The sequence below is a fragment of the Ahaetulla prasina genome, chromosome 14 (genome assembly GCF_028640845.1).
Source record: "Ahaetulla prasina isolate Xishuangbanna chromosome 14, ASM2864084v1, whole genome shotgun sequence".
NCBI lineage: Eukaryota > Metazoa > Chordata > Lepidosauria > Squamata > Colubridae > Ahaetulla > Ahaetulla prasina.
The window spans coordinates 3,735,130-3,762,215 of record NC_080552.1 but is presented as its reverse complement, the minus strand read 5'-3'; the positions used below and the strand labels follow the sequence as shown (position 1 = coordinate 3,762,215).

At 44.9% G+C, this 27,086-nt stretch overlaps 1 protein-coding gene and 1 pseudogene across 8 annotated transcripts in view; both read left to right on the top strand.

The window, feature by feature from the left end:
* The window catches only part of PKD1 (polycystin 1, transient receptor potential channel interacting), a 231,275-nt gene that overhangs the window by 58,755 nt on the left and 145,434 nt on the right, over positions 1-27,086 (top strand). For 7 of the 8 annotated variants that reach the window (XR_009152066.1, XM_058156874.1, XM_058156872.1 and 4 more), the window contains exons 2-9: positions 4,768-4,839; positions 11,793-11,864; positions 13,452-13,621; positions 14,586-15,254; positions 17,042-17,225; positions 23,163-23,380; positions 26,295-26,413; positions 26,496-26,622. Coding sequence is in view for 7 of the 8 variants with exons in the window: in XM_058156874.1 (XP_058012857.1) it covers positions 4,768-4,839; positions 11,793-11,864; positions 13,452-13,621; positions 14,586-15,254; positions 17,042-17,225; positions 23,163-23,380; positions 26,295-26,413; positions 26,496-26,622 (1,631 nt within the window). In the remaining variant the exon portion in view is untranslated. The remainder of the gene's footprint in view (positions 1-4,767; positions 4,840-11,792; positions 11,865-13,451; positions 13,622-14,585; positions 15,255-17,041; positions 17,226-23,162; positions 23,381-26,294; positions 26,414-26,495; positions 26,623-27,086) is intronic. The other variant, XM_058156873.1, reaches the window with a different exon arrangement.
* On the top strand, positions 10,859-10,971 carry LOC131185453 (U2 spliceosomal RNA; annotated as a pseudogene).

Below are 27,086 nucleotides of genomic sequence, written 5' to 3'. Positions count from 1 at the left end.
CCGACTAGTAGGCCGGACTCACTGTTTTGAGTAAAGGGGTGGGGGGAAGGATAGGTAAACCCAGGAGGGGGCTTCTAAGGGCCAAAAATAGCCCTTAGAATTAGCAAAAGATGAGGGGTGCATTTGGCAGCCTTGTTCTCGTGACGCTGAGTTCCATCTCATGGCTTGGCATTAACCCCTGAATCGTTGTCGGTGTTGTTCACCTCCTGGCAAAATTGTGACTCGCTGCGGTCTCGATGTGGCACGGATGCTTTCCCCATTAAGGCTCTGGTTGCAGGCCACACATCAGAAACACCAGGGGAGGGCAAAACTCCTGGTCTACCCACTTTTCTCTGTGCAGATGACGTCATGGGAACATGACATCACCCTTGGCAGGAGAACACTGGCTTTTTAATGGGCTCACAGGAGTACCCCTTCTGCTGTGCTGGAGGAGAATCATGCGCGGATGAATGAGCCTCTGAGGCTGGTCCTTGTGCACAGCACATTGCCCCGCCAATGCTTTATTTATTTTTTATTTATTTATTTTGTCAAACACAACAATATATATAAGCATGAAATAACCACACAAATTGGATACAACCAAAGGGGACATTGGGACAGGAATGGTAGGCACGTTGGTGCTCTTATCCCCACCCCTTACAGACCTCTTAGAAACGGGGTGAGGTCTATAGTAGATAGTTTTTGGTTGAAGCTTTGGGGATTTTGGGAAGAGACCACAGAGTCAGGTAGTGCATTCCAGGCATTAACAACTCTGTTTCTAAAATCATATTTTCTACAATCAAGATTGGAGCGGTTCACATTAAGTTTAAATCTATTGTGTGCTCGTGTATTGTTGCGATTGAAGCTGAAGTAGTCTTCGACAGGAAGGACATTGTAGCAGATGATTTTATGAGTTATGCTCAGGTCATGCCGAAGGCGGCGGAGTTCTAAGTTTTCTAAACCCAGGATTTCAAGTCTGGTGGTACAAGGTATTTTGTTGCATTCAGAGGAGCAGAGAACTCTTCTTGTAAAATATTTCTGGACACTTTCAATTGTATTAATGTCAGAGATGTGGTATGGGTTCCAGACAGGCAAGCTGTTTTCAAGAACTGGTCTAGCAAATGTTTTGTATGCTCTGGTTAGTAGTGTAATCTTTCTGGAGAAGAAGCTATGCAAGATTAGGTTTACAACGGTTAATGCTTTTTTGGCGATGTAGTTGATCTGCCCTCTTGCCAAAGGTCACTTTTATGACTGTCTCAACCTGGACTCAGGAACGTGCTGTGTGGGAGAGGGCATTGGTCTCTGTGGGTGAAACCCCCTGGTTCTTTCTTGGCATCCTCAACGCCATAATTTGCCAATGATGCAGCCGGTGGTGACTTTCCTGCGGAGGAGGCCCCTCCATCTGCAATCATGTGGTTGAAGCCCCACCACCCCTGTACTTTATGTTGCCATGCAGATTAAAAATGGCAACCATCTTGACTTTTTTGCCCCCTCCCCTGCAGTTGCCCCCGAGCCAAACCGTTCCAGCACTGTGATGTTTCCCTTAGCATCTTTTACTGTCTACATTTTACTCCTGAGTGGTGGGGTAACAGACTGGCTGTTACATCGGACTTGGCCTTGAAGAAAGCCCAGCTGCCCCCCCTCCCCAGTCCTTTACACTGAAGTATGCAGCAGGAATAAGGATGATGTTACATAGAGCAGGGGTCTCCAACCTTGGCAACTTTAAGCCTGGCGGACTTCAACTCCCAGAATCCCCCAGCCAGTCAAGCAAAGCTGGCTGGGGAATTCTGGGTGTTGAACAGAGGTGGGTTTCAACAGGTTCTGACCAGTTCTGGAGAACCGGTAGCGGAAATTTTGAGTAGTTTTGAGAACCAGTAGTAAAAATTCTGACTGCCCCCGCCCCCATCTATTCTCTACCTCCCAGGTCCTAGCTGATCAGGAGGAAATGGGGATTTTTGCAGTAACCTTCCCCTGGAGTGGGGTGGGAATGGAGATTTTACAGTATCCTTCCCCTGGAGTGGGGTAGGAATGGAGATTTTACAGTATCCTTCCCCTGCCACACCCATCAAGCCATGCCACACCATGCCACACCCACAGAACCGGTAGTAAAAATTTTCAAAACCCACCACTGACGTTGAAGTCCGCCAGGCTTAAAGTTGCCAAGGTTGGAGACCCCTGACATAGAGGAAGCCCCTCCACCCTTGGGGCAGGGGATGGAGAGCTCTTTGTAGCGGCACGTGGGAGGAGGAGCGGTACATATCCCAGAGCCAAGGAAAATGTACTTGGAGGTAGAAAAACAAGGAGGCTGCAGCCAGAGAGTCTTGAGTGGCATTTCTTTGGTCTGTCCCTCTGAGCAAATTGGCTGGGATTGGGAGGGAAGGGAATTGAGCTGGGGGGGGGTGGCTTCTGACCAAGAGTTTTCCACGCATCACACACGGGAGAGACTTTTCTTCAAGTCTTTGCTTCTTTGCACATGAAAAGTGCAACATTTATGCGCAGGATCTGTTTTGGCTGGAGGCAAACAAACAAACAAACAACACCCCCCCTCCAAGATTAAATATAGTGCAACACTTTCATATCTTAAATATGCCACAATTTTCTTGCCTACAAAACAAAAACCTCTTTCATTTATCCCAAAAGTTTTAATTTGGTTTCAGTGGGAGAAAAATATTGCTTCCCCCCCCCTTTTTTTTTTTTTACATAATTGTTTTCTGAAATGAGCAACGAGGATTGTTTGGGGAACTGACTGTGGTTCAGCCAGCAGAGGATTTAACACAAACTGTGTTAGCTACCAAATTGAATGTTGATTATACTTGTAATTAATCTTTGCCTAAAGCCTATATAGTAAAGTAAAACTAGATGTAAAAATTTGTTAATACAATTCCCACGTGTCTACCATTAATCAAAACAGCAGTATTATCATAACAGCGTTTTTATACCTATACTGTGCGTGCATGTGTGTGTGTGTTTATGTGTGTGTATCATCATTCCATCATCATTTTTAGCCATTGTCTATCCACTGCAGGATGAAGGCTTGTTCTGCCTGTTTCCAGCCCATATGGTCCTTCTTTTTTTTTTCCCCATTTATATCCCACCCTTCTCTGAAGACTCAGGGCGGCTTACACTATGTCAAGCAATAGTCTTCATCCATTTGTATATTATATACAAAGTCAACTTATTGCCCCCAACAATCTGGGTCCTCATTTTATCTACCTTATAAAGGATGGAAGGCTGAATCAACCTTGGGCCTGGTGGGGCTTGACCCTGCAATAATTGCAAGCAGCTGCTGTTAATAACAGACTGTCTTACCAGTCTGAGCCACAGAGGTCCTGAGCTTTTCTTTGCCAATTGGACCCGCAGTACTTGCTGATAGCATCAACCCATCTTGTTTTAGGTCTCAGATTAACAGAGCTGGAAGGGACCTTGTAGGCCTTCTAGTCCAGGGGTCTCCAACCTTGGTCCCTTTAAGACTTGTGGACTTCAACCCCCAGAGTTCTCCAGCTAGCTTTGCTTTGCTGGCTGAGGAACTCTGGGAGTTGAAGTCCACAAGTCTTAGGGACCAAGGTTGGAGACCCCTGTTCTAGTCCAAACCCCCTCCCACACCCAAGCAGATGACCCTACACCAGTGATGGCAAACCTTTTCGGCACCGAGTGCCCAAACCGGAACACTGTGCGTGCGTGTGCCGGCCAGCTGATCTTCGGGTTTCCAGCACATGCATCGGCCGCTGATCTTCACGTGCGCCAAAGCACCAGAAACCTGAAGACCGGCTGGCCGGCACGCACATGCCTGTTTTTTGGCCATTCTCAGGCCGTTTTCAAGCCATTTTCAGGCTATTTTTCTGGCTGTTTTCAGGCTGTTTTCCGGTGCTCCACTGCCTGTGAAGACCAGCTGGCTGATGCGCCAGAAACCAGAAGATCAGCTGGCAATGGCGCGTGTGCCCTCAGAGAAGGCTCTGCTTGCCACCTCTGGCACACATGCGATAGGTTCACCATCATGGTCCTACAGCATTTCTTTCAAAAGAAACCCAAAACAAGATGGATTGATGCTATCATATCATTGATGCTATCATTGATATATATATTTATACCTACCTATCTATCTATCTATCTATCTATCTATCTATCTATCTATCTATCTATCTATCTAGAGCTGGGAGTTGAAGTCCATAAGTCTTAAAAGAGCCAAGTTTGCAGACCCCTGATCTAAGATAATTGAAAGCACAACTAGGAGTTACAGCTACAATTAAAAAGCAAATGGAATTAGCCATGTCCTTAAAGCCTGTTTGAAGAAGTTAAAAGCTTTTTAAAGCAAGGGGGACATTTTGGAAGAGAAGGGAAATTAGCATAAATATTTGCTAATGCAAAAGCAGAGAGTTGCTTGCTTTTCATCCTTCCTTCTTAACACAGAAAGGCACTTCTTTCCGACAGAGACAACTTTAAAGAGAGTGGGATTTGTTTGGCTTCAAGAAATGGTTTTAACTTGAAGGAATGGATTTTTATGTAACTTTCCTCAGATAACTCTTGTTTTGTGTTCACAACACAACCCATTATATTTTTTTATCCCTCCTGAATGCATTTTATCAGTGAAATATTCTGGGCTCTTTTTATGAATATGGCGGCTCATTTCTCCCCACGGGTAATCCAGTATTAGAAGGACACGGAGTAACTGGTAGCTGAAACGTGTCAACTGTGCTGAGCAAATCCATCTTTTCCAGCCCCTTGTTCTGAGTCCAGAGATAAGCATAATTGCAGATGATAATAAGCTTAATCTGCTCCTTTTCTCCCCAGGGATCTCTCCAGTAACAAGATCAGCACCTTAAATGCTGAAGTGTTCCTGCACTTGACTTCTCTGGCAAAACTGTAAGTACTTTTGAGATCGTCTGTTTGTGCAGCACTGCAAAAAATTCTGCATAATCCTGCTGAAGAGGAACGTTTATATTGTACTCGGGGAACCTTAGCCGGGGGTTTTAATTTAAAGAAGCTTCTGGTCCTCAATTTCTGGTTGAATGGCTTGAATGGAGACAGTGGCTGATGAGATCGCATGGTGGCTGGGGAATTCTGGGAGTTGAAGTCCATGCGTCTTGAGAGCTGCCGAGATTGGGAGCCCCTGCTTTCAAGTGGTGATGGTGTACCCATGTCATATGTGTCAAAGGTGACGTGCCACAACGTGTTGGGTGCCACACCAACGTTCACCAACACCCGACAACTATTATTCTTGAAAACACCCACTGTTCTGTCCCAGACACAACACCCACCCTGCTCTTACTCACTTTCCTGAGGCTGCGGAGGCCCTGCAAGGATGGGGGTGTCTCATGGTCTCCGGAGCCTCCAAAAGTCACGTGAGGATGGGACCTGCTTTCATGCAGACTTTTAGAGGCTGCAGAGGCCAGGGGAGAAGCTGCTTCAAGAACATGGCAGCCTCAGGTGGGCCACAGGGGAAGCAGGAAGAGAAGAAGTGCACGGCGGACCTTGTGGAGCCCTGGGCTGGGGGAGCATGGCCCTCCTCCCCAACAGTACAGGGTGGCCTTTTTGAGAGGCAGCCATGGGGCTAGGCATTGAAATCCAGACCCGGGCTTCTCCTTCAAGCTCAGTCTTGGGTGCCACTGTTCAGGTTGGCCTAGATGGGGAGGGAGGAGGTACAGAAATGTTTCTCTTGTCCTTGAGGCGGAATCAAGTTAGGCGTTTTCTGAATGTATGCAAGTTCACTAGAGACAAATTCCTTGTGTGTCTAATCACATTTGGCCAATAGAGCCATTCCATTCCATTCCTCTCTTCTCTTCTCTTCTCTTCTCTTCTCTTCTCTTCTCTTCTCTTCTCTTCTCTTCTCTTCTCTTCTCTTCTCTCTTCTCTTCTCTCCATCATGCTATACCATGCCATCCTACTCCCACACCTACTCTAATTTTTGACATGTGAAACCCAAAAAGTTCACCATCATTGCTGCTCTAGCATTAAAAAGAGGATACAAGCAATAGTTCCGTATAGTGGATGATGATGATGATGATGATTGATGATGATAGTTGGTCCCACAATCTACCAGGTATTTAGATTGGATTTGACATTTTTATTCACCTACCAAGTCCTTCCCAAGGACCTGGGACAGGCAGATGTGGATGCTTAATGGTGTTAAAGGTATTAACACAAAGGATGTAAGCTGTTCTGAGTCAAGCTGCCTTTTGCAATTGACTGGTGAGGATTTCACCACCTTGGATTTTTTTTTTTTAATAGAATAGAATAGAATTTTTAATTGGCCAAGTGTGATTGGACACACAAGGAATTTGTCTTGGTGCATATCTCTCAGTGTACATAAAAGACAAGATACATTTGTTAAGAATCATTAGAATAGAATAGAATAGAATAGAATAGAATAGAATAGAATAGAATAGAATAGAATAGAATAGAATAGAATTTTTTTATTGGCCAAGTGTAATTGGACACACAAGGAATTTGTCTTGGTGCAGATGCTCTCAGTCTACATAAAAGACAAGATACATTTGTTAAGAATCATTAGAATAGAATAGAATAGAATAGAATAGAATAGAATAGAATAGAATAGAATAGAATTTTTTATTGGCCAAGTATGATTGGACACACAAGGAATTTGTCTTGGTGCATATGCTCTCAGTGTACATTTTACACATTTATTTTAGGCAGCGAACATATCTAATATCTGCCTCGTACTTTCCCAGAACAACCCTTTGAGGTGGATTGGGCTGAGAGGAAGGGACTTGCTCAAAGTCACCCAGCCATCCTCCATGGCTTAAGGCAGGACTAGAACTCACCGTCTCCCAATTATGTACCTTTATACACCTGTTCAAAGTGAAGAGCGTTTGATGTGCAATTACAGCCTGTTTTAATCAAATCACACCTGCTCCCAATATCCCACGTTCCTGATTTTGAGCATCTGTCTTTAGCAAAACAAGTTGAAGATGAGGTTGGGAATGACTTTTTAGAAGGTTAGCACACACTACAAGAGTCAGGCAAAGAATTCTAGCATTGTTTTTTCCCTATCAGAACTGAGCTAGCTTTTGAAATGTCTTTCTAAAAAAGAAGGGAATTTTGGAAGCATGTGCAGGGAGCATGGTAGCCATATGATATATGCTGATGGGAATGTCCTGTCCACAAAGCTGCAGCTATCCCACGGGAAAATCTTGTGGGAAAAGCCTTCCCATTAGTAGTCGTCCTTGAGAAATTTCAAGAAAACATTGGCTTAATTTCTACGGCTGCAAATTTGATGGGAGAATTTAAAAACAATGCAAAAACAAAACCGTAAAGTGTGAACCAGATGCGCGAGAAAGCTGTTTCAGTGATGATAGAAGCTGCGTTAGGAAAACTACAATTTTAAATTGTGACTTCCTGAACAAATCGTAGTGGCTTAGTTGGCACAATCCAATAAGCCAGTGGTTCTCAACCTTTTTTTTCCAACAGGGACTCCCCTTAAATACCTTTTGTGGCCACGGACCATAGCCACAGATTCCCCAAGACTTAATTCAAGATTTAAATCATGACATTTCTGCAACTACTGAGAACTACTGTGTTTCCCCAAAAATAAGACCCTGTCTTATATTTTTTTGAACCCCAAAATAAGCGCTTGGCCTTATTTTCGGGAGGTCTTATTATTTTGGGGCATGTGGTGCAAGATGGGGCTCCTCTGGCCATCTTACCTGATTTGCTGCTCTGCGTTTAAATATTTTTGGGGAGGGCTTATTTTTGGGGGAGAGGCTTATTTTAGCGCATGCACTCAAAAGCCTGTTTGGGCTTATTATCAGGGGATGTCTTATTTTCGGGAAAACAGGGTTCTGCAATAAGCCACAATAGATTCACACTTCAGGCTAAACCAAAATCAAACAAACAAGTAAAAAATATAATTACTACCAAAGGCCAGCCCAGAGTTCGATATAAGATAGGAGACTACATACAGTGAACCTTTTAAATGAACAAATAAAATAAAAGCACCAACCAACAGATAAAGCAAACAAGACAGTTTATGGCCAGTGCTGTGTAAAGCCATAATATGGATACCCAGGGAAAAAATAAACATGACCCAAATGTGGATTTCAGGGCTGAATTCCTAATGTGACTCCATCCTGTTTCCAACCCCATATTCTCTTTTCCGGCAATGGCTGAGCCTTTAGTTGTAACAGCAATAGCAGCAGCAGTTCAATATATGCGTTACCTCAATCATCCAAGCAATTCTAGACAACAAACAACTTACTTATTACAACAATTTAAAAAGTAGTAATAATGTAATGTAATGTAATTCCAAGAATATATCACTATATTAGGGAAGGAAACACAAAGAGCCAAGGAATAAAATTTTATTTTATTTATTCATTAGATTTTTATATTGCCTTTATTACTCTGTAAGTAACTCAAGGTGTCAGACAATGCCTAGTGTTCCTTCCTCTTGAGATCTTTGTGGAAAAAGCAGTAAGTCAGATTATAGCCATTTTCAGCTATGCCGTTTCACACTATTTGAAGGTATCTTTTCTTTTATGTACACTGAGAGCGTATGCACCAAGACAAATTCCTTGTGTGTCCAATCACACTTGGCCAATAAAAAAAATTCTAATTCTATTCTAATTCTATTTTGAAGCTAAAAGCCATATAGGCCTTTTCGAAAAAGAAAACATGGATAGTTCATTCCTACAACCCTTGCATTAGTCAGATATGAAGGCTGCTGCCCATACATAAGCCATCTTCTGCTTCTTCAAAACTGAAATCAAGAAAAGCATCTCAGGCCAGAAACCAAGAAAAGAAGGACTAGGAGAGCAATGATAACACTGTTCCAATATCTGAGGGGCTTCTACAAAGACAAGGGGTCGACCTATTTTCCAAAGCACCGAAAGGCAGGACAAGAAGCAACGGATGGAAACTAATCAAAGAGAGAATCAATCTAGAAGTACGGCAAAATTGCCTGACAGTGAGAACAATAAACCAATGGCTTGCCTTCAGAAGTTATGGGTGCTCCATTCCTGGAGGCTTTCAAAAAGAGACTGGACAGCCATGGGGCGGGTGGGGGTGTGTGATTTTATTATATTATACTGTATTAATTTATTTGATTCCTTATATTAGTTTTATTATTTTAAATGTGGTTTTATATTCTGTAAGCCGCTTTGAGTCACCATGGGTGAATAGGCGGCAATATAAATTCAATCAATCAATCAATCAATTTGTCTGAAATGGTATAGGATCTCCTGCTGGAGAAAGGGTTGGACTAGAAGACTTCTAAGGTCCCTTCCACCTCTATTATTCTGTGTTCTATGTCCTACCATTTTGGAGATGTTGCCTCTCTTGTCAAAGGCTTAGCAGGGCAGCGAGACTAACTACGACTGTGGATGACTGGGGCTATTGAAGGGGTCTCCAACCTTGGTCCCTTTAAGACTTGTGGACTTCAATTCCCAGAGTCCCTCAGCCAGCAAAGCTGGCTGAGGAACTCTGGTAGTTGAAGTCCACAAGTCTTAAAGGGACCAAGATTGGAGACCCCTGGGCTATTGGACAAAAGCAGCTTTTAAGCATGAGGGCTAGTTTTCAGGCAATCCTTATTTTCTATCACTGCATTTCCCCCCCCTTGGATTAAATCAATTCCTCAGGCCCAGTGAATCTTCTGTCTGCCTTGCTCTGAGAGATCTGAAACCTTTCCTTCCTTATGATCTCCTCAGAGGAGGATTGACATTCCTGTCATGGAGGCCAGCTGCTTTTCGCTCCTCCCATTGTGTAGTTTTGTGAGTCTGGGGTTGCCATTTTAACTGGGCTTCTTATTCCTCTCATGCTGCCGGACCAGGAGAGGATATCTCTCACTGTCCAGCAAAGCAATGGCATGGCCTCTGACAACAGCATGTTCCAAGCTAAATTTGGACGGGCTCGGGACCTCTCAGAAGGTGGTTGCAGGTCTCCTGTTCCAAGGAAGGAGAATATCTGTAGCTCTGGGTTGAAATGAGGGGTCTTTGGTCCCCTCTGAGCTTGGTTGTTTTCTTGCAGATGATTCATTACTCAAGCTAGGTAGCATCATCGGAATGAAACTTCTGCTAATAAAACGTCTGCAAGAAAACAACCAGAGCACCAAAGTCGGTGGGCTTTGTTTTGAATTCACAAGCAACATCTTCTGAAGAAAGAGGTGGGCAAACTTTCAGATGTTGTCTTAGACCTAAAGAGTTGAGAGGGCAAGAGTGTTGAATGCCTCTGAAGCCCCCTGGCTTCTCTCTTCTGGAAGAGAGAGGTGGGTAAACGGGAAGGCCATGCCTGACCAACAGCAGTTGGCTCTTTTCATTGGGCAGTGTTGACTTAAGACAACACCAGAAAAGAATTCCTTCTGACAAGTGTGAACCAAAGCTATTGTGCCACAGAAGATTTGCCTCTACATGGGAACATTGAGATTTAAGATCTAGAAAGCCAGAGGTCTTTGCAAGTAATTTCAGTCATGCTAATTGAGAAGAAACTTCCTAAGAAGGTTGAGCACAATTAGCCAGCGGAACAACTTGCCTCCAGAAGCTGTGAGTGCTCCATCACTGGAGGTTTTCAAGAAGAGACTGAACAACCATTTGTCTGAAATAGGATAGGATCTCCTGCTTGATTGGGGGCCTGGGCTAGAAGACCTTCAAGGTCCCTTCCAGCTCCATTCTGATTCTAAGCCTTCATTTGCTTTAATCTTGGTTTAGAGAGTAAACTACAAGACACTAAATGATAAAGCTTCTTTGACAGTAGAAACATGCTAAGATGAATTGCAAGAGGCCACGCAGTTGTGAGAACCAGGAATGGATGCTGGTGTGTGTTGTAAGTAAATGATGTGAGGAGGGAGAACCCTCCTGTGCACAGCTGCAGCACCGGTTCTTTTAGGACCGTGCACAGCTGTCATTCCTGGAACATCAAAACTTGTAATCTTATCGCTTCTCAGCCTTTTGATCAAGTGTAGTATCTGTTTTTATCAGTTTAATATCTGATATGTCCTCTATTTGAGGACTACATATTAAATGGATTTTTGGAACTGTATCAACTAGTTTTTGAGTGAAGTTAGGATTTGTTTTGTATTAGTATGTTTAAGAAAGAGGAGAATTGATAGTGTGAAGGTGTGAAGTGATTGAGGATTAAGTTTTATGTTTTATTTTAGATTATGTTTGTTAGACATTATACCCTGTATTCTGTTCTGGGTAGTCTGGGGGGGGAGGGGAAAGGAGGGGGAAGGGGGAAGATTACAAACTGATTGATTGCCAATGTACAGGAATAATTGAAGAATTAATTAAGTTGGAATGGTGCAGAGTCAGGGCTGCTCAGCAACCACTCCAGAAGGGAAAGGGTAGGGAGAGAGGAGCAGAGAGAAGGAAGAAAGTAGGTAGGTAGGTAGGAAAGAAGGGAGGGGGAAGAAGGGATAGGAGGAGAAGAAGGAGGGGAAGTGAGAGGGTTAGAAAGGGTGGAAGTGAGAAGTGGGAAGGAGGAGAGGAAGTAGGAAAGTGAGGTGGAGGAAGGATGGAGAAAGTAGAAGGTAGAGAAAGGTAGAAAGGATTAAGGAAGGGAGTGGCGGCTGGGCAGGCCCAATTGAGTACAATTTAAGGGAAGGAATAAATGTTGGATAATTGATTGTACTGTACACTGGTTAAATTGTTGGAAATATTATGGAAAATAAAAAAAAATTGGGGAAAAAAACAACTTGTTATCTTTTTCGTTTTTTTGAGATGCATAACAGCTCAGTCGGCTTTCACCTATTATATCCCTTTTCCAATGAAAAATGATCTTTACCTGAGGTTTAGGCGGTGGGGGGAGGAGAAGGAAAGGTGTGTTCAATTGTATTGATGCCATTTTCTGTCTTTTTCTGATTGCAGAGATTTAAGCAACAACAGGATTTCTTCGTTAGAAGATGGAGTATTTGATAATTTATTTAATTTAACTGAAATGTAAGTCAACATGCTGAGATATCTTATATTTTCAAAAATGTTCTCACTCCCTTGGGATGCAGCCTTAGGATTCTGGAATTTTAAGTTCCTTAATTAGTTTTTTGCTGCATCCATGTTTACCTGCTTTGGGGGAATGTGTGTGTGGTGGGGGAGAAGAAAGCAGTGCAGCTTATTTGAGGTGTTATATTATGTATCTTATTAAAAATTGTGTGTGTAAGGGGGTGGATTTTCATCAGGACCACAACAGTGTAAGCGTTTCCTTCTAAGGCAGGGGTGTCCAACCTTGGTCCCTTTAAGACTTGTGGACTTCAACTCCCAGAGTCCCTCAGCCAGCAAAGCTGGCTGAGGAACTCTGGGAGTTGAAGTCCACAAGTCTTAAAGGGACCAAGGTTGGAGATCCCTGTTCTAAGGCATGAATTTCCTTAGGATTGTGACTTGACAGGCAAGGCTTCATATACTTGCTGTTAAGTAAAAATATCAAATGAATAAAATTTCTAATAATACAGTTTTAATCATGTCTAGGTTTAAACCCCCACTTGTTCTAAAGAGGATTAGTGTGATTATAACCTTTTATCCCTTTCAAAATATCAAGTAAAATCTCCTTTCCATCCAGCTAATACTGGTGTCAGCACAAGCTTATCCATGTTGTTTTCTTGGTAATATAACTGAAGTGGCCTGCTAGTGCCATTTTCCAAAATTGCTTTAAATTTCTAAACTAATCAAACACCTATCAAGTACTGATTTAAATTAAGACTGACAAAAATGTATGGGAATAAATAAGCAGGATCAGGATCAGGCCAAAGTGAGGCCTCCTGTTACATGCAATAGTCAAGAAGAAAAATTTCAGAAGCCCAGAGACCATGGCCAACTTCTGCCACTCTTCCTTGGCAGATGCTCTTCACAAGATTGCATCACGTATATAATAGATATAATATATAATAAGCTCTGCGAAGTGGTTTTACCTCTCTTTAATAACACTTAGATTTATATACTGCTTCACAGTGCTTTACGATTTAAGCGATTTACATTGTCAGCAACTTGCCCCCAACAATCTGGGTCCTCATTTTACCAACCTCAGAAGGTTGAGTCAACCTTGAGCTGATGAGGATCGAACTGACAAACTGCTGGCAGCCGGCAGTCAGAGAAGTAGCCTGCAGTTCTACATTCTAACCACTGCGCCACCACGGCTCTTTGAGCCATTCAACTTCAGTCATCAGCATATTTAATATTTATGTAAGCAATTTGTCTCCTGTCTCATTACTTGTGAATTCTAGGCACTTAAGTAATTTCACTCACTGGCTGGAGTCACACATTGTTTTTTTTTAAAACCATGCTTTGTTGAATAAGCCACAGTTGTCTAAATTCAGTTGTGCTAAGGCCAAGATATGGAGTTTTATTTCTTGGCTAGGGTGGTACTACAGCATGCCTTGAATACAGAATGCAGGCCAGTATAGAAAATCTTCTCTGTTTTTTTCTCCTCCATTCTCCCACTTGCTATTTCAGTAGCTATTGTAGAATGAGAAGGGGCTGGGGGTTTTTTGGTTTTTTTGTTTGTTATCATCCTGTATTTTCCCCCGTGTCTTTCAGAGACTTAAGTGGGAATCCGTTTTTTTGTGATTGCAATCTGGCCTGGCTCCCCCGTTGGGTTGAAGAGAGAAATGTGAAGGTGTCCCGTCGGTCCGAGACTCAGTGTGCTCAGCCTCTGGAACTGGCCGACCTTCCGCTTTTCAACGTCTCCTTCAGTGACGCTACTTGTGGTAAGGCAGAGAAGGGCCAGGGCACATGTGTCAACAGTGGGGAAGGAAGCATTAGAGAGTAGAAGCCCAGAAGTCATTCAGACACAATCAGGGACCATAAAACAGGGCCCCAGTTTTGTACAGGTCACCTTTTTACATAAATGGACCTCTGAGTCCAATATTCTGTTGGTTTTCGGGATAACGTTGTGCAAAGCATGAAGAAAAACAAGTAGTGAGGCAAGGAAATTAAAAGAGGAGGGTAGGAGAAAAAGGAGGAGAAAGAAATATAACTATAGATTAAATGTGAGAAGGATATTTAAAGAGGAAAGTGTCAGGGTATCACATGGCTTAATTCACCAAGTTTCATGTACAGGAAGTTCTCGACCTATAGCAGTTCATTTAGTGACTGTTCAAAGTTACAACGGCACTGAAAAAGGTGACTTATGACCAGGGATGAAATGCTCCTGGTTTGGTCTGGTTCACCTGAACCGGTGAACAGTAAAAAATGGAAAAAAACAGTAAAAAATGGAAAAAAACAGTAAAAAATGGAAAAAAAAGAAAAAGGGTTTTTTTGTTTTTTGTTTTATTTGCATTTATATCCCGCTCTTCTCCGGAGACTCAGGGCGGCTTACACTATGTTAGCAATAGTCTTCATCCTATTTGTATATTTATATACAAAGTCAACTTATTGCCCCCAACAATCTGGGTCCTCATTTTACCTACCTTATAAAGGATGGAAGGCTGAGTCAACCTTGGGCCTGGTGGGACTCGAACCTGCAGTAATTGCAGGCATTAGCAGCCTGAGCCACAGAGGCCCCTGTTCCGTGCGATTGTCGGAACTTTTTCAGCATTTTGATAGTACTGGTTCTCCGGAACCAGTAGTTAAAAACGCTTTAAAAAATAGAGAGCATCCCCAGCGGGGTAAGATGGCAGGTGCTGGACTGGCTCCCTGACCTGGATGTGCTTCTGTTGCTTCTCCTTCCAGGAGCCGATTACGTTGCCTGCCTGCCGGAGAACAGCACAGGCGGAGCTGAGTCCATCATCCGATTCACTTCCCGTTTGCCACAGAACCTGACGGAGGAGATGTGCAGCGCCCTTTGCTATGCCGACGGGCAAGACTATGGGGGCTTCAGTGAGGAAGCCGACTGCTTTTGTGGCTTTGCCCTGGAGCCCAACGTTTCCTCTGGCTGTTTGCCCTTCTGTGCCAGGCCCCTGGCTGGACCCCTCTGTGGGGGCCCAACGCTGCTTTCCAGGGTCTTTCCGGCTGTGCTGCCCGTGTCCTTGGAGGGCCTGGGGACACCGTGCAGTCTTTACCAAGAGGTGGCTTTCGTTCTCCACCTTCCGGTTGCTGTGGGCACCATTCAGTGGGACTTTGGGGATGAAACGGGGCTTTTCAATACCACCAAGACCACCGTCCTTCAGGTCTATACGTTGCCAGGACTCTTCAACGTCACAGCCACTGTTTTTGTCGGCAACCGGTTTGTCTCGGCGCAGACCGAAATCGAGGTGCTGGCCTCCCCAGAGGAAATGGCGCTTCAGTGTCCCTCTTTGGTGAAGACCAATGAAAGTTTACAGTTACATATAAGGAATCGTGGAGGAACCGGCTTCTCGGTGGCCTATAACATCACTATCCAGGACCAGGAGCCCGGAAGAGGTGAGGAATGAGTGAGCCATGTTGAAGCTTTGAATGGGCCCTAAACATCTGAATATTGCATTCAGATTTGGTCGCCACGATGTAAAAAAGATGTTGAGACTCTAGAAAGAGTGCAGAGAAGAGCAACAAAGATGATTAGGGGACTGGAGGCTAAAACATATGAAGAACGGTTGCAGGAACTGGATATGTCTAGTTTAATGAAAAGAAGGACTAGGGGAGACATGATAGCAGTGTTCCAATATCTCAGGGGTTGCCACAAAGAAGAGAGAGTCAAACTATTCTCCAAAGCACCTGAGCATAGAACAAGAAGCAATGGGTGGAAACTGATTAAGGAGAGAAGCAACTTAGAACTAAGGAGAAATTTCCTGACAGTTAGAACAATTAATCAGTGGAACAACTTGCCTGCAGAAGTTGTAAATGCTCCAACACTGGAAATATTTAAGAAAATGTTGGATAACCATTTGTATGAAATGGTGTAGGGTTTCCTGCCTGGGCAGGGGGTTGGACTAGAAGACCTCCAAGGTCCCTTCCAACTCGTTGTTGTTGTTGTTGTTGTTGTTGTTGTTCATTCTGAACTGATCTGAACTAAGAATTCTGCCAACTAGGTTTATGTGGGCAATGTTACTCTTTCTTCTGAATCTCCCTCTTGGGGCAGCTTCTCATAGATGCGGAGGGCATTGCCATAAGCCATCCTTCCCCAACCTCAAATCTCCAAGAACCATGATTCATGGAGAATTCTTCTTGAAGATCTTCTCATCGTTAGAAAAAAATGAGCCTAAAAGATAAAGTGACTTGTTCCTAACCTCTAATTCTCCTTCCGCAATCAATAGAAATCAAATTGAAAAGATCTTAGGATACAAGAGACAACTTCTAGCTTAGAGCTACCAAGCCTTGAAAAGTCTTAACAGCATTTTGCTGTACGTATTGCTTTGATCTGATTTTTGCCTTCAGCTTGAGATGGAGGCTGTTATTCACAACAGTAAGCAAGCCATCTCAGAGCTGGGACAAAGAGGATCTATGAAAATGCCCCAGACCAGATAGCATGAGCCTCTTCAAAGTTGCAACCCTCAGGCCTTCCAGGTTTGTAGGCTCAGGATTTCTACAGTGCTAAGTGATTCAGTGGCTAAGACGCTGAGCTTGTCAATCAGAAAGGTCAGCAGTTCGGCGGTTCAAATCCCTAGTGCCGCGTTACAGGGTGAGCTCCTGTTACTTGTCCCAGCTTCTGCCAACCTAGTACTTCGAAAGCACGTAAAAAATGCCAGTAGAAAAATAGGGACCAACTTTGGTGGGAAGGCAGCAATGCTCCGTGCACCTTGGTGTTTAGTCATGCCAGCCACATGACCACGGAGACATCTTCAGACAGTGCTGGCTCTTCGGCTTAGAAATGTAGATGAGCACTGCCCCCTAGAGTCGGGAACGACTAGAACATATGTGCGAGGGGAACCTTTATCTTTTAAGTATTCTAGGAGAATGAGGACTTAAAGGCCTGTCGTATTTCTGGTACAACTTAAAACCTGAGTTTATGAAAAGAGAGATTGGCACATCTGCCTTTCAGTATTTAAAACTCTTATATTTCCTGGAATGATTTTGACCTTTCACAGATCAAAAGAGGGTGGAAAAGGAGACATGGCTTTATAGGGGAAGCTTTGAGGTTTAGACAAAATGGATGTTTCTCCCAGATCATCGATGGACAGGTAGTTTCAAGGAGCCAGAAACTGTCTCTTCTGTGCACAGTCCAAAAGCTCACTCATGCCTTTTTTTTTCTTTTTTCTTTTGGTGCTGTGCAGTGGTCCTTCCTGGTTGCCCCTCGGACAGCGTGCTCTTCCCTGGGAACAGCCACTGCTATTGGCTTGGAGCAGAAAAAGCAGAATGGCTGGAGGCCCAGAGGCTTTGCCAAGAACACGGCAGTGGAAGCCTGGCCTTTGTCAGCAGCCCCGAAATCCAGAACTTCTTGGTGTCCAGTGTCACCAGGTAAGTTAGTAAAAACAGGGCCTGTCTAATTCATTGTTTCTCAACTCTAGCAACTTTAAGACTTGTGGATTTCAACTCCCAGAATTTCTCAGCCGGCATGGATGGCTGGAGAATTCTGGGAGTTGAAGTCCGTAAGTCGTAAAGTCGCTAGGGTTGAGAAACTCTGCAGTTGCTGGAAATAACATGACCGTTGGTTGGTAAGGTATATGGTTTGGTTTCATATGGTATCCTTTGGTTTGCCTGATCAGGGTTTGGACTAGAAGACCTCCAAGCCCGCTTCCAATTCTGTTGTTCTTGGTTAAAGGATGATACTGGAATTCAAATATTTTTGCTGATGGAGGTATAGGGGAGAGATTGTTAAGATGGGAATATTCTGATCTTCTGTTGCCAGTTCTTTACCTAACTTCCTCCTCATTTTGCTGGGACAGAGAAGGCTGAAGACAAACAGAAGGGCTGGAAGAGATTTGTGTTAAGAATTGGCAAGGATGGATGAAGCTACCCCTCTTCTCCTATGAATACACCATAGACATTTCTTCTAAGGCAATGTTTATGTGGGAGAACCAGGGATCGGTCAGTCTATCATTAAGGATGGTCCACTCCCCATAACTTAGGCGTATCTGCAGAGGATATTCCAAAGTAGGTGGCGGAGGCATGAAAGAAAATAAAGTTAACTTTATGCCATTTTCACTTAGGTCATCTAAATATAGTAATTAGTCTCCAGTCATGTATATAATTTTTTCTCTAGATACATTATAATGAAGAATGAAATTATTAAGATTCTTAAATGCCCAAATTTTGGGAGGTTCCTTGGGACCAGAACAAGACTTCTGTGGCACATATAGCTCTAGGGCCTTGGAGTTCAGATCTCTGGATAGTTTGGAGGGCCCAGTCCTGGAAGGGACCTTGGAGGTCTTCTAGTCCAGCCCCCCATCCAAGTCTGGAGACCTTATTCCAACCCAGAAAACCTTTTCTGGAAAAGTCATTCCTTTGACCTTCTATTTGCTGCTTCTTGTTTGCTCACCGGCTGCAGAACCATCCCCGAATCCTCAGGGATGTTGTGGTACCCTCTTCCCTGCAGCCATTTTGTTTTTTGGGGTCGTCCCGTGAGGTAAACATGGCGAAGCACTTGCTCTCGGTTCAATTTGGCGAGGTGAGACGAATGAGGGAAACGTGGAAAAGCAACACCAGGGAAATCTGTTTCCCATTACCCCGTGTGACTGCCAAGGACCCCCACACACCACACACACACACACACAGTCACACATTGTGGTTGCTTGCTGACTCCCTGATCTACCTATATTTTCTTTTCTTGAAGCAACTGCTGCGGGGGTGGGTGGGTGGGGGAGAGCTGGGTTGGGTGCTGCTGGGGACCTTGAGATTGATGATGGATGATGTGAGGTGGGTTATTCAGGCAAAGAGTTTTCTCTTCCCTTTGGGGGTCTGGTGCCAGGGGGGCAGCGGTGGGTGGGCCTGGCATTGCTGCTCTTCTGCAGTGAGATCACGGCTGAATGAGAAGCAGGAACACCTCGGGGCCTCTTTGGGGACGGCAGCAAGCGAGGTGGCTGTTTTCGAGACCCGTCTCTGGGTCAGCAGTGCCAATAGTGGAGGAGCAAAACCTCACGGTTGCTTATCCTTTAGGCGTATTTTTGTAACTTGAGCAAAAAAAGAAGAGGAGGAGGAGGAGAAGCCTGCCGGATTGCCCGAGCAAGTTATTTTTGTCTATTTTTGTCGTGGCTTTCTTGCTGTGAAAGCTCTTTCTGAGATGACTTCATTACTGTGGCTGGCAAAGCATGTCCGTGGTGGAGAAACCATTGATTATCTCTGGAAGTCAAGCCTGCTATCCTGTTTGCACATGACTTAAACCGGCCGAGCAGAGGGGGTGGAATCTGGCAAGGTGTGAATTTGGAACCACTTTTTTATTTAAAAAAAAAACAACACACAGAGGAAGAGAAGTAGAGCTTTTCAGCCTGTCTGGCTGCATGGCCCTGCTCCTCCAGCACACTTAATTCAAGTCGGTTATGAATCCCAAAGAGAAAGCCGTGAATGGCAGGGCCACATGTCTATGCCAGTCTGTGCCAGGGGCAGCCAGTGTGGCTTGGCCCTTGACAAAGATCCATGTTGGGTCTTTGAATGGGACCACCATGAGCCCACTGGCTCAATTGGGATTTCCCATAAGGTGGCAGATGGGCCAGAGTTGGTGCCAGGCCCTGAGTTAAACCCCTTCTTTTGGGGATCCACTCATGGAATCAACTCACCTGTCAAGCAGCATTCTCTTAAGCCAGGGGTCTGCAAACTTGGCTCTTTTAAGACTTGTGGACTTCAACTCCCAGAGTTCCTCAGCCAGCAAAGCTCAGCAAAGCAAAGCTGGCTGAGGAACTCTGGGAGTTGAAGTCCACAAGTCTTAAAAGAGCCAAGCTTGCAGATCCCTGGCTTAAGCCAACCCATCAGCTTTTTTGCCCCCAAGCCGTGTCTGTTCAGTTGGTTACCAAAAAGAGATCCCAGCAGGCCATCCCAAAAGTGCTTTTCAAAAGGCAGCTTGGATTTTGTTTTTCCTTGAAGACATTTCGCTTCTCACCCAAGAAGCTTCTTCAGTTCAGAACTGAAGGGAGAAAAACCAAAGCCCACTTTGCCTTTTGAAAAAGCACCTTTGGGACAGCCTTGACCTAGATGACTGAGGAGCTCCATAGAGCTCCACCCTGAAACAGGGGTCTCCAACCTTGGCAACTTTAATTCTGGGAGTTGAAGTCCACAAGTCTTAAAGTTGCCAAGGTTGGAGACCTCTGGCCTGAAAAATGGGGGGGGGCTGCAGCCTATGTTCTTGAGGTGGGCAAAGGCTTGGTGGGGAGGGGGGCTGAGGATGTGCCAAATGTCAGCAGGGAAGCTGCAGGAGCAAGAGCAGAAGGGACAATGACACAAGTGTGCACCTTTGTCTAACTGGGCAGGAAATGTCCACTTTTGTTAAGGGGGGGTGCTGTAGTGGGGGAGTATTTTTGTAAGTTTTGGGAGAGGCTGCTGGTTTCAGGAAGAGGAAAGCCGAATGAAGTCCACTCTAGTGATGGGTGGGTTAGAAGTGGCTTTGAACGGGGAAGTCTCGTTCCTGCAGCCCTATTGCAAGAGGGTCCCCAACGTGGTGTCCTGGAGCCCAGCTGCCTGCCCGGTCAGGCTGCCCTGGTGTTTTCAGAGGCTGCTTTGAGAACTTTGTGCAAGAACCCTTGAAGCCGCTTAGCAGAGGGCCTGAGTGTCATTCTTAGAGGATTCCAGAGAGGGATAAATGTCTTCACATGAGGAGGAACATTATTTCAACCAGATGTGCCCAGAGTGCTTGAGAAAATGCTGGGCTTTGAAGTCTGCTTTCCCAGGGAGGGGCTGTTCCTTCCCCACCCCCCCAGCCAGCCAGCCAGCAAGTTCCTGCATCTGTAGGCTGGGGAGGAGGTGTGTAGAGTGGGGTTGACATCTTCATGGCTGTGGGAGGGCTGAGTTGGGGGTTTCCATGCATTTCCACGCTCATTGCCCTCTCTTTTCTGCCCCTTGATGAGGGGAGGGGGGCTTGTGTTGGGTGGCTTAGTTCTGATTTAAAGCCCCCCCCCCTTGAAGACTTGTCAGAGGAAAGAATGTCATTGTAGCCCAGAAAGGGCCTGTGGCCAGATGCCAGGGTGGTTTCCCTGAGAAAGGAATTCCAAGCATCGGGTGCCACTGCCAAGGAGAGATGGCCTTTGGTCAGCAAAGAGCTTGGGTGGGTCATGGAAGAGGGTGCCTGGGGATGCTTGCAAAGCCCCTAAAAGGATCACGGGGAAGGGGCACAGAGAGACAGAAAGACAAAACTGATCTTTGAATGCAGGTGTGGCTATTTGAAAACTGGCCAGATTGAGCCCAGAGGGATCCAGTGCCCAGTCTAAGCTGTAGCTCTGCTGGTAATCAATAGAGGTTTCTGGGAAGGCAGCCCCTCCTCCCCGCCAACCATCCATGCAGCCTCCTTTGGACGTTGCCAGGACACTCAGAAGTGTCTGCTTAGGCAGGCTGCTTCAGACAAAGGCTTCCTTGCGAGGAAAGAGGAAGGAGGGGCATTTATTGGGAGTTTCCCAATAAATGTTGGAGCTGGACACTGAATAGCAATATCAATAGAATTATATACCACCCCATAGCGTTTTACATTTTACTCTCTGAGCAGGTTACATTGCCCCCAACAATCTGGGTCCTCATTTTAACGACCTGAAAAGGATGGAAGGATGAATCAACCTTGAGCTGGTCGGGATCGAACTCCAGGCTTGTGGGCAGAGTTTGCCTGCAAGGCTGCATTCCGACCTCTGTGCTACCAGGGTGAAGCCAGGAGGGACAGCTGGCCCAAAGCTGCAGGCTCCCAGTATACTCAGACCTTTGGTGTGGTCCCTTGGAGTTGTTCCAGAAGTTGTAATTTTCAGTGGATTGACTGGGAATGGTTAGTCAGGTGTGCAAACCCAGCCATTGCCAAAACCTAGGGTGGGGTCATGGGGAAGATGCTGGATTAGGAGCTGGGAGACCAGGTTCTGCTCTCTGGTCACCCAGCCTACCTTACTGGGTCACTTTGGGAGAGAGAGATTCTATGCATGCCACCTTGAGTTCCTGTACAAGAAGGCAGAGGTAAGTCAAACAAATGACTCAATAAAAATGATCTGCTTTAATTAAAGCAGGGGTGAAATGCTACCAGTTCGGGCCGGTTCAGCCGAACCGGTAGTAAAAAATGTAAAAAAAAAAGTTCCAATGATCAGCTGAGCAACGCGCGATTGTCTGAATGTTTTTTTTTACTTTTTTAGCAGTTTTTTACTACTGGTTCTTCAGAAATGCTTTTAAAAAGTTTTTAAAAAGATTCCCACGTGCGCCACAGCTGATCACCCATCCCCCGCACTGTTCTACTTACCTTCCCAAGCCTCCTTTTGGTGCGCACTGCACTTGCGTGTGCGCAGCTTGTGTTTGGTGTGCACTGCGCATGTGCACGCATTGCACACATTTGGCGCATGGCGCGCATGCACGCCCAGCGAACCAGTAGTAAACCGGTTCAGATTTCACCACTGAATTAAAGCATTTGTCATAGCCTCAAGGGTCCTACACATCCTTGACTTAATCCTTTTCTTACTGGTCTCCTTTCTTACAGCTCTGTTTTTTTCACGTGGGACTTAGATCCTGTAGCTCAGGGGTGTCCAAAAGTGGCAACTTTTAAGACCTGTGGACACCAGAGCTGGCTGGGGAATTCTGGGAAGTTTAGAAGTCTGAAAAGTTGCCAAGTCTGAACACCTCCTGTGTCAGGGTTCCAAGGAACACCCCCAACGAAATAAAGCTCTGAGGCTTGAAGTTCCTCAAAGTTTCAATTTATTAGAGATGTCATGTTGGCACAGCTGGGAAAACCCAATTCTGAAAGCTTCCAGGTTTTCCACACCCAGTTGACAGTTCACAGCCCTGCCCCACACCCACAAGTTCACACATTGTCCAATCAACTCTTCACACTCAATTGGATACAATCTTCAGGCAGTCTCCAGCAGAGGCAGGCAAAAGTCCTTGAATATGGAATGCTGTTATGACTAACTTTCTACCGCTCCAACAACAACCCCCTCCCAACTTCCCCAGCTAAAATATGTGGCAGCTAAGAAGCAAAAAGGAAATTGCCTCCCAAAACTGACACCCTGTTGTAGCCATAGATGCCATCCTGCCTTTTTTGACCCTGCCTCCCTGTGAGTGCCCCTGAACCAACCTAATCCCTTTGCATCCCTTTGTGCTGCATACGCTCAACCTGCCTTCACTGTGAGAAAGGGAAGGTCAGTTCCTCCTGGAGAAGTTCAGCTACTTCCATCTCCTGGCACGTGTTCCTGAAGGCTCTTTTAGAACAGATGGTCAGCCATGCTGTCCCGGGCAGGGCATGTCACACTGATGTCTTCCTGATCCATCCTGGGCTTTCTCTCCCTAAAGGAGCCTGGATGTCTGGATCGGCTTTAATGACGTGGCAAGCCCTAGCCCTTTGCCACAAGGCGAGGAAGGCTTCGATCTGCAGAGCTGCCAGAACTGGCTCCCGGGTGAACCCCATCCCTCCAACGCCGACCACTGTGTCCGGATGGGTCCTGCTGGGCAGTGCAACACCGATCTCTGTACGGCCAAGCACAGCTACGTGTGCGAGCACAAGCCACAAGGTGGGTTTTATTCCGGGGTCCTTGGGCACCACCAGGCTGCACAGCATCTTCCCTCCAAAAACCTATGCCAGGAGCAAGGGTCTATGACGATTCATCATGGCCAACTTGCCACGGCCATCTCACCACAGGACAACTCACTGCTGGACAGGAGTTACACTAACACCAAAGAAAGGGTGGATTAGAATCATTAAAGAAAGGTAAATGACAAAAAAGGGGAAAAGGTCACACACACAAAAAAAGGGTGGTGCATGAAAGAAAATGTATTGTTATAATGATAGGTATGATGGAATATATACAGAAATAAGGGATAATGGGACAAAAAGATAAGCATAATTAAAGAAAACAAGAGGGGGAAAATGTAAATAATAGAGGAATACCGATACGAAGCTGATATAAAGAAGGGGTATATGTTTTATGTTAGTGTTTGTTATGTCTTGTTTTTTTTAAAAAAAATAAAATAAAAAGTATTTGACAGAAGGAAAAAAAGAATCATTAAAGAAAGGAGGCAAAAGAGGGACAGAATGAAATGTGAATGGCAAAGGTTTTAAATAATTAAATATAATTGTTAAATTGTCCCGCAGCGAGTTGTCCGTGGGTGAGTTGGCCATGATGAGTTGGCTGCAGCCAGTTGTCCCATTGCCCAGGAGTGATGCACCAGCCCTTCCTGGCTCAATGGGATCAGAGGAGAATTCCAGGATTTTGGAGTGTCCTTTCGGGCCGTCTGACTCTCTAGACTTCCCTAGAGAGAATCTCCCTAGGCTTTAGAGTAGGCAGGAGTGTGTTTCTCGTGGCTGGGGCTGTTTTGGCTCTCTGGACACGGTCAGGGACACTATGAGATGAGTTCTACCAAGTCTTGGACTTAAGGGTTTCAAAGGTCAAAATGATGCAGGTATGCTTCGTCCCTCCCCCACTCCCAATGGAAAATTGTTCCTAGTGGTTTGAGGGTGATGAAATGGGTACTGAAAGCCTCTGCTTACTCCAGGCTCCTCCAAACTAGGCAACTTTAAGACTTGTATTATTTATTTATTTATTTATTTAATCAAATTTTTATACCGCCCTTCTCCCGAAGGACTCAGGGCGGTTTATAGCCAGATAAAAACAGAACAACAAAATAAATACAGAATAAAATAATATTTAAAATACTTATTCAATTTGGCCCAGATTAAAATATCTTTAAAACAATAAAACCCACTAAAATTAAAACCAGATAAAATCTAAAAACCTATGCCAGTCCTGCGCGGATGAATAAATATGTCTTCAGCTCGCGGCGAAAGGTTCGAAGGTCCGGAAGTTGGCAAAGTCCTTGGGGAAGTTCATTCCAGAGGGTGGGAGCCCCCACAGAGAAGGCCCTACCCCTGGGGGCCGCCAGCCGACATTGTTTGGCGGACGGCACCCTGAGGAGTCCCTCTCTGTGAGAGCGCACGGGTCGGTGAGAGGCAATCGGTAGCAGTAGGCGGTCCCGTAAGTAACCCGGTCCTAAGCCATGGAGCGCTTTAAAGGTAGTAACCAGCACCTTGAAGTGCACCCAGAAGACCACAGGTAGCCAGTGCAGCCTGCGCAGGAGTGGTGTCACATTGTAGACTTCAGCTCCCATAATTCCACATGTTTGAGGGCCGTAATAGCTCAGGCTGTTAGAAGCCTGTTATTAGAACACAGCAGCCTGCAATTACTGCAGGTTCAAGCCCGGCCCGAGGTTGACTCAGCCTTCCATCCTTTATAAGGTAGGTAAAATGAGGACCCAGATTGTTGGGGGGGCAATAAGTTGACTTTGTAAATATACAAATAGAATGAGACTATTGCCTTATACACTGTAAGCCGCCCTGAGTCTTCGGAGAAAGGCGGGATATAAATATAAATAAATAAAAAATTCCACATGTTTGAAGTTCCTGGGAAGGCAGCCTAAAGCCCCCTGCTTCACTCCAACCCCATCAATTAGACAAACCCAGGAATGACATTATTCTTGCCCAAGTGATTAAAAAGGACGCTGCCTGCCTCATAGATTGACCATGCCTGACCTCAAAGAAAGTTGAGCAGGTTTGATTTCTTTCATGCCTGGGAGGGAACGATGGTTGGGTGTCATTATGTCATGAAACAGAAAAAGAAAAAAATATACGGTAGAAAATGAGGGAGGAGAGAGAACCAATGAGCCAATTATTTGAAGCAAGATATACTTTCTGAGGAAAGCCTGTGTCTCTTTTATGCTGCTGCTTCCCCAAGCGCTTATGTGAAAGTTTTATTTGGAGAAGAGAAAAAACCCCAAACAAAGCAAAATTCTGTGAAAATTTCTCAGATTTCAGGATTTGGGAGACCTCTGTTTAGACCAGGGGTAGTCAACCTTTTTATACCTACCACCCACTTCTGTATCTCTGTTAGTAGTAAAATTTTCTAACTGCCCACCAGTTCCATAGTAATGTGCCATGTATCGTCTGCGCATGCCTCTCGCGCATCGTGGATTGGGTTTGGGGGGGCGTGCTGGCTACCAGCTCTGCTTGTCTGTTACAGCTGGGTGGTGTGGGGGGAGATGCGCGAGCTATTCTGGGACGAGGCTCTTTTGTTTGCGGTCGCACTATAGCGCCATTTAGTTTCACTTACATAACTTGAACTAAACTTATGCATGGGCGATACAAATAGTATATTTTCAGAAATTTAAATTGTCACGGGGAATTTTATGAAAACCTAATGAAAATGTTTTTAAATAATGCTACGATTTTTTTTAAAAAAAAGTCAATTAAAAAAAAGGAAAATGCTTCAGTATCGGACAAAACCCCTACTGCCCACCATGAAAGCTGGAACGCCCACTAGTGGGCGGTAGGGACCAGGTTGACTACCACTGGTTTAGAACATTGCTTTCCAATAAGAAAAAGAGACTTCATGTTCCTCCCCTTCACCCTGTTTTCCCTTTTGCTCCTTCCAGTAGAGATTCTTCTAAATGCTGACCGCTTTTCACTGGGATCTCTTGCGTTTGACACCTATGTGGCCACCAGAAGCCTGACCGAAAGGGAAGAACCTTCTGCCCCATCAGGGCCAGTAGAGGTGAGGCTCGCTCGTGGCCTCCTATTGGACAGAGATCGCTCACAAGAGATCTCGGTGAAATCTTGGCCCTTCTGTTTTCCAGACTCTGGTGTTTCCCAGCTTGGCATTTCAACAGGAGGGCTTTTTAGTAGCCCTGGAGCTGGTGACGCAGAAACTACAGCAGCCGGCCCATATCCGGTTTCAAGTACACCGTCCAGCCCACCCAAAAGGTAAGAGAACGTTAAGTTGATCAGACATTCTAGATGATAATGATCCAGGTGCCTCTGATGTCATAGGCCAAAGGTTCTCACTTTCAACTAAAACTTTTTGGATGGTTAGTTTGTTTTTAAGCTGCAATCATTTTATATGTTTTTTTATCAGTATAAACTATTGAAAGTATGGGTAAACTATACTGGCATATAACTGCAGTTGAGAAAGAATGATCAACATGCAAAAGCCCCACTTTGAACATGGCATGCAAACGATCTAAAAACCCTCTCCCTTACTATTCGTCTTTCCGCAACCTCATTTTCATACGGAGAAAGAGAGAGGCTGAAAAGAAAAAGAAAGAAAGAAAGAAAGAAAGAAAGAAAGAAAGAAAGAAAGAAAGAAAGAAAGAACGGGTGTTTCCAGAGAGAAAAAATGTTATAGGAGAGAGTAGGATTTCTGTTTCCAGCTTGCAATGGCTCAGCCT